At 37.3% G+C, this 10,907-nt stretch overlaps 2 protein-coding genes across 4 annotated transcripts; one reads left to right on the forward strand and one right to left on the reverse strand.

Moving 5' to 3' along the window:
* Positions 1-2,215: 2,215 nt before the first annotated feature.
* LOC112282119 (uncharacterized) lies at positions 2,216-4,004 on the forward strand. The gene is made up of 4 exons (XM_024519356.3): positions 2,216-2,466; positions 2,781-2,927; positions 3,181-3,253; positions 3,370-4,004. Exons 1-4 carry the CDS (start codon positions 2,446-2,448, stop codon positions 3,684-3,686), a joined length of 558 nt encoding a protein of 185 aa, XP_024375124.1. The 5' UTR covers positions 2,216-2,445; the 3' UTR covers positions 3,687-4,004.
* A 3,452-nt stretch (positions 4,005-7,456) lies between these two features.
* LOC112282711 (11-beta-hydroxysteroid dehydrogenase A) lies at positions 7,457-10,640 on the reverse strand. 3 transcript variants are annotated; one of them, XM_073534431.2, is made up of 6 exons: positions 10,510-10,640; positions 9,212-9,458; positions 8,952-9,037; positions 8,675-8,806; positions 8,409-8,534; positions 7,457-8,245 (listed from the first exon to the last, which is right to left on the reverse strand). In XM_073534431.2, exons 2-6 carry the CDS (start codon positions 9,393-9,395, stop codon positions 7,967-7,969), a joined length of 807 nt encoding a protein of 268 aa, XP_073390532.1. In that variant the 5' UTR covers positions 9,396-9,458; positions 10,510-10,640; the 3' UTR covers positions 7,457-7,966. The 3 variants fall into 3 exon arrangements, with proteins under 3 accessions (XP_073390532.1, XP_024376469.1, XP_024376467.1); XM_024520701.3 differs by lacking the exon at positions 10,510-10,640 and adding an exon at positions 9,563-10,475; XM_024520699.3 differs by lacking the exon at positions 10,510-10,640 and adding an exon at positions 9,563-9,763 and having other exon boundaries at positions 9,212-9,404.
* Positions 10,641-10,907: the final 267 nt, after the last annotated feature.

The following is a 10,907-nucleotide window of genomic DNA, read 5'->3' on the forward strand; positions in this document are numbered from 1 at the left end:
AATATTGTATCTCTGTTATTTAGAATTAGCACATAAGAATAACTTGAAATAATTTTGCATATATTTTAGAAATACCCTCAAACAAGAAGATTTTAAGACAAAACTATATCAATCATTGAAAAGTTAATTACAAATCCAAGACATTAACGGCCTTGAAAAAATTTCTTGTAGAAACAGTTTATATGTATAAAATATATTCTAACTAAGTACAAAATATTTAAAACAATTTTGTAATTAATGAGGAAAATATAGGTGCAAAGAAAAACAAACAAATTGAATAAAACCCTAAAGCAAAGTGATTGTTTATGAATCAATGCTAATAATTAGTTCTCATCAACAAATAAAAACTTGATTTTTAATACTTCAACTTTTGTCCTATGATAAATGTGTTGGGAAATTGAACGCCCCTTTGTTAAGTGTACTCTAATCAATGTGAAGGACATGCCCAATTTGTGTTTAAAAAATTAAGAATAAAACCAAGCATTCCTGCAGTTGGAGCATTATCTATATTCTGTATTATATGGGGCGAGCAAAAGTAGAAACACCATCCCACAAAGTCATAAAGCTATACATACATATAATTAAACAAAAGAGAGGCAAATTTCAATTTACTTTAAGGCTGTTATGATTCATTAAATCCAAAGCATCAAATCTGTGTTCAACAACGTACTTTTTGCCGAATTTTAAAACTGTGGTTCTCAGTCAGGAAACAAAACAATAAAGTATTCTGCTATACACACACACACATATATGTATGTATGTATATATCTATATACATACATACATACATACATACATACATATATATTTATTTACATATATAAATATGCCTGTGTAAAGATTCATTCATGCTTTCTTTCATTCATGATGGTAATAAAAATCAGCCTCAAAGGCATGGCTGACTTTATGTGCACAACATTAAAGTGAAGAAATTTTTCAGGCTCACCGGCACCGGCATTTCGCCACCTGGTGGATGAGGATGGATCTGGCGGCACCGCGCCAATTGGCACCAGATCCTGCGATACTGCGGACACCATCCCACTCCTGGCGGTGCAATCGATGCAGGAATGACGCCGCATCATCGCTTGTAATCCAGGAAATCTGGCTCCACAAACTTGACTTTATGCAACACTACGTTGAATCCCCGCGTGGAAAAACTGTAATCATCGACATTGAGAGGAGTTGGCATTGATCTTAACTTATGGCTGAGCGGATCCTGGTTTAATTAAGCGTCTAAAAAAGGTTTCTAGGCATTGATCATGCTTGGCTGCAGTTGTCGATGGATTCAAACTTTGTGTTCCTTTTACAAAGGTACCCACCTGTGTTTGTTTCCACGCGGAAGTCGTGTGTGAAGAGGTTCCATGATTTTGAGCCGAAAGTGAGACATGGATTTGTTCTGAAGCTCAAGGATTCTCATGTGCTCGTTGCTGATCTTTGGTTGATTTTATGGGTCTGTGTCTCAAGACACGGGGGATGACAGGATACCGGAAAGAACAACTCAACTTACTGCCGGAGAAAGGATCTTTGGAACTCTCCCCGATTGCTGCATCAGTATGCGTGCTGATTATGCTTCACATGCTGGCTCCAACGGCAGTGCGTCAACCTCTAATGAGCATATTTCGTCTTCGGACAATAGTACGGGTCAGTGTTCGTGGATGATGAAGGCATCGGCACATCTCAAAAGAGAAAAAGTCTGTACACACACAGTATGCATGGTGAGGTACGCCACCGTGGAAAAGACAAAATCCAGCAAGAGCAAGCAATGGCGTGGTCAAGGCCTTGAACTCAGCAAATCTATCCTGAACTGTGGAAAATCAAAATCCGACTGTGCATAGGTTATCCGAAATCAAGGCACAAATCCCTTTGTAAGAAGAGAAGGCATACTATATCGATTTGTTGGTTCGGTAGGCCAATAGAGCCACCAACTTGTACGCTCATCCCATGAGCCAGAAAATTTTGTGGTTCATATGGCAAACGATCAGGAATTGGCGAACTCAATCTATTTCAAGGATTATTTTAAGAGTATTTTTTAAAAAACAGATTGGACTTTTTGGTTGATTGAAGGAGAGTCATAATGTTATACGAAAATAAGACATGATCCTGGAACATTACCGTGCCTTTACTGTTCACTCCGGTAACCTTCCAGATGCTTGCCTGTACAATCGACTGTTGAAAACATCTCAGGCTGCTCCTGCGGGCGACCATACCCCATACGGCTGGACTTTCTGGTGGTCTGTTCTTGGAGCCCATTTGACAGACGTATTGCAGTTAGTGACTCTTAGATAACCCTAGCCTGTGGTTGTTAGAAGGTTTTTCAGATTTTTTTTCGTGACGCATGGAAAAGAAGGACCAAACTTGGATCAAAGTGTAAGTTTCTGGTAGGGTCTGTGGACGTGAGTCTGTGATTCCTTGTTGGTATCGTAGTGGTGGTGGTGGAGCTGGAGGATGTCGAGATACATGCCTGAGGTGAGAATTTTCATAATTTGTTTCCAGAATTCTGCATGTCGGCGTCATGTTTGATTTGGGTGCTCTCGAAGGATTGCTTCAAGTAATTTGCCCACGTGTTATTCAAGAAGCAAGCGTATTTTATATATTCTGTGGCCATGGAGAGCATTCAACTCGTGCTAGTGAGAGGTCACTTAAAATTGTCTTCCATTTATTCGTACATGAACAAGATTTGCGGTACAGTTCAGTTGGCACCTGTATATCTGAGGGCAAACTCTGGAAAAGAGAAACTGAACTATTTCGGACGTTTTCTTGTGCTATGTGCGATTTTGCAGCTGTATGGGTCCTTGCCTCCGGAACCCGTGTGGGTCATCAACAACCGAAGGCGGCATCTTGGGTACTCGGTTGATCCTTACTACGCCCCAGGACCGTACGCGGAAGCTCAAAATTTCGGTCCTTACTCTCGAGGACCGCTTGTTTCAGTGCGTCTTCACCTCAACCCACTTTGCTCATGTGGATTAACACCTGTCACCTGTTGCTGTAGATCTGTTGTGTTTGGAAGGCTCTGCAAAGATTCAAATCTTCGTCGTCGAATCTGAAATCGTTACCATCGAATTTCCAACTTAACATTTTTGGTAGTTGTCGGCTCTGCATATTATTGACATGGCAGGCGTGTGCGAGGGTATGTTATCCTGCGTTTTTTTAAAGTGAAAACCTTGCTCCGTTGATGTGCAGGACGTGCAACTGAAGACTCCCATTTACCACATGGAGGATGTTGCCAGAATCAAGGATGCCCTCGCCATCGAAGGTAAGGTTTGCACATTCGGCATTCTCAACTAGCATTATCTTCTGATTTCTGTGTCTTATTCCTTGAAACCCTTCGTCAGACGATTGAAGAACGAACCCTTCAAACTTTTCTTGCAGGCGTCTATAATGTGATATGCGACATCCCCGATCAACTGGTGGTAGTGTCCACAAGACTGAGCCCACACACGATCGCTAGCCTAGTGCGGCAAGTAATGGGAGAGGCCACCCTCATCAACATCGTCGTCGACCCTTACACTTCATCGGCGGCGCTTCGGCCTCCCATTGACAGAACCCGATACTCATCCTACGACGACATGTACACATACCCCATGTCGTCAACCGGCTTTGCCCCATCCTACGACCCATACAACGGTCGATCATACGACAACGAGTTCCGACCATCTCGTTATTACCCCAGCTACAGCTACTACTGAACTCGATGAAAACAGCACTTCAAAAGAGCTTCTGCAACTTTGTTTGGACTCGTGAACGTCCAGGTTGATGGTAAGAAACGCAATCTCCGTAGATAAATTCCACCTTCAGGTCAGGTCAGCCGAGCACGGTCTGGCTTGCGGTAACCGAATTTGTTCCGACTAGAAATGCACATCAGAGTAGGCAAAACCAGCCCATGTGGGCTCTACACACAGAAACACACCAACAGGTTTTTTAAGATTTTGGTCTGATAGTAATTGAAGCGCAGATCTCCACGTTGTGTGTAAGACTTTTTATTTAATACGCAAGAACGTTGTGAAGAGGTCGAGCATATACAAATTGGGTGTTGCAGTGTCAGTATTGTTCGAAGAATTCTTCGTGGTAATCAGTCCGTGTGTGCATTGCCCTTTGCAATGCGTGGTTTCGACGATGCGGAAACGGCGAACACCGCATCCAGTTCTGCTGGTGTGAACTGAGATCGTGTTTTGGAAGCCACGTGGTGATCAGATGGGTGACGTGGAATGCAGTGACGTGGAATGGGTTAGGCTGAACTTGGATTTCTAATTTGGGTTTAGGAATCTACTAAGACAGTGTGAAAATGGTTGCTTTTTTGTTTTGTTGTTGGTGGAATTCTTTCTTAGCGAAAAATTTGTAATTTGAAATTGCAAATTGTAATACATACAAGTAAGAACTTAAATATATAGATATATATTTCTGGAAGCTGCAATTTTGTTTTAAAAATTCGTCGTAAGAAGAATGATCCAAACCTAAGTGCTTGTTGGAACAAAGTTAAAATAAAAACAATCAGACATTTTAAGGTGTCGTTATTTTTCAATTATTTATTTATTTATTACCATTAGGCACTAAAAGAATTCTAAGGTTGAAGATGCAATTATTAATCTAATGAAACTTTCACTAAGAATCCTTATTCCATACAACTAAGCAATTGAATATAAACAACATTTCAAAAGTCTTTTAAAAAGAGAGACTACATTCTAGTTGGCCATTTACAAGTTTGAACTGTTTGGATATCATTGACACGCATGCCAATGCCTCATAGAATTATTTTTGAAGAACTAAAAGAAACTTGTTCCCAATTGATCGTGCTCAAGGTGAAAGATTACTCTGTATAATTCTTTAACATAAAATAAAATAAAATAAAATAACCTCAATATTATTCATCTCTCTGGTAAAGTATTATTTTGAAAATCTTTGCCATTAATTTTTAGTTTTCTTTTCTTTTCTTTTCTTTTCTAGTCTCTTCCCCCCAAATATAGTAGAAAGTTCAGTTTTTTATTTGTGTTAAAGTGGGTTGTTTTATATATGCAAATAATTAATCTATGCAGGCGGCTTTATGAAAGAGGCACTTCTAAGTTGATCTTTCCTTTGGAAAGTGCCAGTCAGAAAAAAGTTATCACTCAACTTAACAAATCAGGTGCAAATAAATCTTTTTAATTTTTTATATGAATATATCTGGATCTAATTTTTATTTATATGTTTATTTTCTTTAAAAAAAAATACATAGATAAATAATAAAGCAAAAAAAAAAAAAAACAACCAACCAACAATCTTCACATCTTCCAGAGCTTCCATTCTACACAAAACGAATTCTGACATTGTAGTAAATTTGGTGCCTAAGCCTTAGAATGCCATATAAAACAATTAGATTTAGACCATGTTTAATCATTAAAAAAGGATTATGCTATAGAGTTGTTTTCCAACTTTTATTATTAATTTTACTTTAAAAACTAACCAACATATGCTTCTTTTAAGACATTTTTGAATAAAAATAACTAAATTAATAGTTTAAAATAATCTTTTTTAATATTTAATATTTTTTTTGGTTTCAATATTTCTTGCTTGCATTGATTGCTTTATTTTTTCTTTATTAATTTTATATTTTATATAGATTGGAACAAAAATAATCTTATTAGGCTAATTAACAAACTCAAATTATATCCAAGTACCCTTTATCAATAACAAATACATTGTTTCTACAATATTTATTGTTTTAAGATCTCATTTAAAAAATACATAATAAAATATAAATATAATTCTTCGTTATTTTATAATTTTATCCACTTAGACCAATCTAGCCTCAAACAATGCATTAGTATTTATCAATACTTTTTCTTTTGTACCTTCTGTTGCATATATTGATATTTTTCTTCTTAGTTGCACTCTTTAGTACCTCCAAACTATTATTTTAATATGTTGCTCTAATATCTCATTTCAATATTGCTTAGATTGCTTCATTGGTTTGCAAGCTTATTGCTTCTTCTTCCATTATTTTTTGACACAAAATAGACCAATTGTTTAACATTATACAAGACTTCTCTTTTATTTAGTTCTATATATATATATATATATATATACATATTGTTTAGATGTTCAATCCTTCTCTATCAACACAAAGCCCGAAATCTTTTTGAGCCACCTATGGCCTTGTCTTCTTTATCCTTCTTGTGAAATTGCCTTGTAATTTAAAAAAATCTATATGTTTCTTTTATTAGTCTTATTCTACTATTTTCATCATTTATTGCTACTGTTTTTTTTTTATTTTCATACTCTTCATCTATTCTAAGGTACAATACCTATTTGTATGAATATTGTATATATACATATATATAAACTAATCTACATGATATAATTTAGATTAAAATTAAAAAGTCTTAGTCTTACTAATGTCAACCTATAATAAGTATTAATATTTTTAATCACTTTATTTGTATATATTTTATGTATCATTATTTATTAAAAAATAAATAGTTTTAGTGTATTAATTTTATTTTTTTTTAAAAAAATCTACATATATTTATAATGTTTGTTTGTATATTAAATTTATTTTTCAATATATACCTCAAAAATTTAACGGATATATATAATTATAAAGTAATGTTATTAATTTTAAAATAAAATATCTATTTTTATGTGTATATATATATATATATATATATATATATTTATTGATTAAAATTTCACCAATATTTAAAATATAAATACATATGTTTAACTTAGAGTTTTTGAAGTATTGTACCAAAATAACCTTCTTTTTAATTATAAGATGATTTATTTTTTAATAATTATCAAATCTATCTTTCTCTAGTAACTCCAAAAATCTTGCAATCCTTAAAGATTAATTAGGAAAAGAAGTATTCAAAGAACATCAGATTTTAGAAATAATTAAGAAATACGTAAAACATTAAAAGTTAAAATATGTAAAAGATGTACATCATACAATAATTGAATTATAACATTTGAAACCAAGTAAAATTTATTAAGAATTGTTCAAATACTTGCTCTATAATTGCTACAATTTGAGATATCTTATCTTTGTAAATTACAATATAATTGTAAAATTATGTTCCAATATTTTGTGTTCTTTTTTAGGATATAGTTTTTTTTCTCAGAGGTTAATAGAATATCAATTGAATATTAGACTTCTTTTAAAGTATTTTATTTAAATTATTTTGGTTTTTATGATGATGACTTCAATCTTCTTTGTAACAATATTACTTAATTGACTATCATGAGGACCTCTCTTACTTTGCAATTTTTCCTATCCAAATGTTAACTTTTAAATTGTTAATGTAGTCAATTGACATTGCAAAGTGTAATTTTTGAAGTAATTTCTTATTCTTCACAAAACTTACTTTCACCAAATCTATTATAAAAGATATACTTATATCACTTAATATGTAAATAGATCAATACTATATTAAAATTGGGGTGTATATCAATAATCACAAATGAAGATATACACAATGGTTAATTTCTCACCAAAACCAAAACATCGAATTTACTCCATAGATTTAATGAAAGTCAATCTGATAAAGCCAACAAGTTTAATTTCAGTTTTTATTCTGATTAAAACTGGGGAGTGTTAGAATACTAGATTCTAAATTATTATTATGCTGGTCCTTATTTAACCACCTAGTCTCAGGATTTGTCTCGCCGAAGACTTAGGCATGATCCAGATGCAATTCATGGTTTGCAACTTTGCTGGCTCAGCATGAAATGGTTCCAGATCGACAACTGGTGGCCATTGTCTCGGGATCCGAACGTCGTGAAAGTTCACTCTAAAAACCCTAACAACACTGTTGGTAGTGTTCAACCCTAAAATAGAAAATAGTTGGTTTGTTCTTTTGATGACACCGGGTTTCCACTGTCGAAGACAAGATCATGGTTTGTTTTGAAGAGGCACACGCCAGACTTGACTCAGTTTACCAATGCAGATTTTTAGACTACAACAGGAAGTGATAAAAAGAAGTATTGGCTTAAGCTAAGCCGCAAGGGCTTTGAGCGACTGGAAGACCTGGCGGCTTGTTTCTTCCCCAAGCAGTAACTCGGAAGCCATCTTCACACTCTTGGATGGAGGTTTGCCGAGGAGAAACATGCGGGGAGGAATCTCGAGCAACTCGGGTGCAAAGACGCGGAACAACACGTTGAATGAGTACCAGGTTGGAATGAGCGCATAGCGACGGTTGGACAAGGCAGCCTCCACAATCTTCTTCGCACAATCTTCTGTTTCCATCATCGGCCACCATCTTGGGATATGCCCCTGCACATATACAGTGTGATAGATCAGTGATGCAAGCACTTTTTCAGCACCCCAGGATGGCAACTTTGGCTCGTGGAAGACAGCATAATTTTTCTTGTGGGGTATTAATGTGGTGCCATGTTGGCTTTTTCTTTCAAGTGAAATACGATGTTTAGAGACGCACCCTGGGGCCTAGGGTTGTTAGCTCCGATTTCACGAAACCAGGCAACGCAACAGTGATGCCAATGCTTCGTCCTATTGGCTCCACTCGGAGAGTATCATAGAAATGGAGGAGAGCTGCCTTGGATGCCTAGCACATGCAAGCATGACAATGCTCAATTGTCAAGGTGGTGAAATTCACCGTACTTCCTCAACAGGAACTCAAACTTCCAATGCACGTTGTGTATGCATCTTGCCAGCGGCGCCAACAACAACGATGATGCTACTTACGTTGTAGAATGTCTGCTTTGGATACGGCGCCAGGGCACCGACAGAGCAGGTAACCACAACTTGACCGCGAGTGCGTCGCAAATGTTCCAATGCAAATTTTGTTGTCAAGACATTGCCCCAGAAATCCACTTCCTGCAGCATTGTCGTAGAATACTTCACAAACGAGATGGAGAGCTCCAGAAGAAAGCAACAAGTTTCATGGATGAATTTTTTAACCATGTAATAAATGACTACATTTAATACGATATTAGTCGAGACATGGGATTGTAGACCTCACCACATCCTTGCGGAATTTCTCAGTGCTGGAGTATTCCTCAAATGGTGAAATACTTGCACTTCCTGCATTGTTCACCAGCACGTCCACTGCTTGCGCATACAGATTTCAAAACTTTAGTTTCAGATGGGAATTCAAGATGCTTTCACAGGGTGGACTAAGAGTCAAGAAACCGAAACAAGAGGATTTCAACCGCCAAATGATCTCTGTCGCTTAATAATTGGTTTTCCTCGCAGAATTTTAGAGCAGAGACATGAGCTTACCTCTGCCGAAGGTTTCGAGTGTGAAATTGACCAAGTTTTCACATGAATCGGGGACGGAAACATCCGTAGGACAAACAACTGCATCAGAAGCACCATGCTCTGAGCACTTCTTTGCCACCTCCTCTAATTTCTCCTTGCGTCTAGCGGCCAGAACTAACTTAGCGCCTCTCTTTGCATACTCCATGGCAATGCACTGCCGCACAAATTGATCTCACATTACTCCTTGCTTTCATAAAGCTTAATCCACCTAAAATTCGCAGAAGGTATTGGAGTTTCAGCAAGGAGTTGCAGAAAGGACTAACTTGCTGGTGAAGTTTTGAGTGTCAGAGTAAATGACGATGATCATCTTACCTGTCCAATACCGGAAGACGCTCCTGTGACAATTACGACTTTGCCTTTGACAACCCGGTATTTGGTCCACGGACCACTTCGAAGGATGTTGTAAATGGAAGACACGATCACCGCAAAGGGAAGGGCAAGCAAGCAAGCTACGAACACCGTCCAGGCTATGAATTTCTGTAACCATGTGCGTGGTTCCAGCCAATACCACATGGTTGCGAAGCTTGATCGTCACAACTCCAACGAATTATCCGGCTCCTGCTTTATTCTGAGACTAATTACACCCTTTCAATCACCTCCCTAAAAGCATTCAATTATGACGTTCTTGTCATGAAAATTCCTACTCAACCGTGGGAGGCATTCTACAATTCTTGAGCCATCCTTGATGACAAAACTCTACATACCTGCATGCAATGAAGACTAATGAACTCTCTGGGCTTACACAATCTGCTCCAGCACTTGGATACAACGATCAATCCTTCGCTTGCTCTGTGGCTTGTTACGTGGAGAGCGAAGAGGATGGAGCCATGCATGCAGAACCGACGCTTGTGTGCCAAGTGGAAGGTACACTTGCATGGGGCAGACAAGGCCACTGCTGGTCATGCAAAAGAGGTCGGAAGAATGCTACATCTAGCTATCCCATCACTTGGCGAAGCTATGTGCTACAACCCTTCTCCACTGGAAAGAACTTTTTTTCTTTCTAAACTTCACTTCGCATTACTGTGTAAATGACAGATTACACAATTTGGAATTTGGAACATTGTGCAGCCCACTCGCAGTGATTGTGGGACCCTTTTCCTTCGGCTTAACATTGGGTGTCCCTGATAGGGAGCTTGAAGAATATCCTTTGATAATCCTCATGCCGGTCATTCTGAGCAGAAAAATGGGATCATTCCTACACTGAGGATCATCGAACAGCTGACCTTGAATGTAGTTTACTCTATCAATTAGAACAGCACCTGTTTTTTTTGCAATTGAATAGGCTATCCTCGAACAGCTTTGCATATAGGTACGTCCATGCCCGCAACCAGTGGATCTTGTATTGAAGAAAATTGTTAGTATACTGCCGACCTACCAAGCAATTTAGCCTTCGCAATAACTCATCTGCCACTGCACAAGACAGTAGCTCGACAAAATTGTTACAAATGGGTGTGCCAGACACCCAGCTACCAAACAACTTGGCTCCGTTATCGGAATTTAGGGATCTCACAAAGGTATAGAGTTGTATGTGCAACACCTAAATCTGTTGCAAGAAATAGTCCTCTAAACATTGAAGATAATGGACTACGAGAATAAACAAATATAGGGACAGCACGATAGTTCAATTAAATTTAACTCACATTAAGTCCACTCCTTT

The sequence above is a fragment of the Physcomitrium patens genome, chromosome 5 (genome assembly GCF_059467195.1).
Source record: "Physcomitrium patens ecotype Gransden chromosome 5, ASM5946719v1, whole genome shotgun sequence".
In the NCBI taxonomy this organism is placed as follows: Eukaryota; Viridiplantae; Streptophyta; class Bryopsida; order Funariales; family Funariaceae; genus Physcomitrium; species Physcomitrium patens.

Bases quoted from the DNA above. Each gene is read 5' to 3' on its own strand.
- LOC112282119 (XM_024519356.3), top strand. From the start codon at position 2,446: ATGTCGAGATACATGCCTGAG. The intron at 2,467-2,780 runs GTGAGAATTTTC...GCGATTTTGCAG, and splicing joins TGTCGAGATACATGCCTGAG to CTGTATGGGTCCTTGCCTCC. The intron at 3,254-3,369 runs GTAAGGTTTGCA...CTTTTCTTGCAG, and splicing joins GGATGCCCTCGCCATCGAAG to GCGTCTATAATGTGATATGC.
- LOC112282711 (XM_024520699.3), bottom strand. From the start codon at position 9,763: ATGTGGTATTGGCTGGAACCACGCACATGGTTACAGAAATTCATAGCC. The intron at 8,807-8,951 runs GTGAGGTCTACA...ACAATGCTGCAG, and splicing joins AGAAATTCCGCAAGGATGTG to GAAGTGGATTTCTGGGGCAA. The intron at 8,535-8,674 runs GTAAGTAGCATC...TGCATGTGCTAG, and splicing joins CAAAGCAGACATTCTACAAC to GCATCCAAGGCAGCTCTCCT.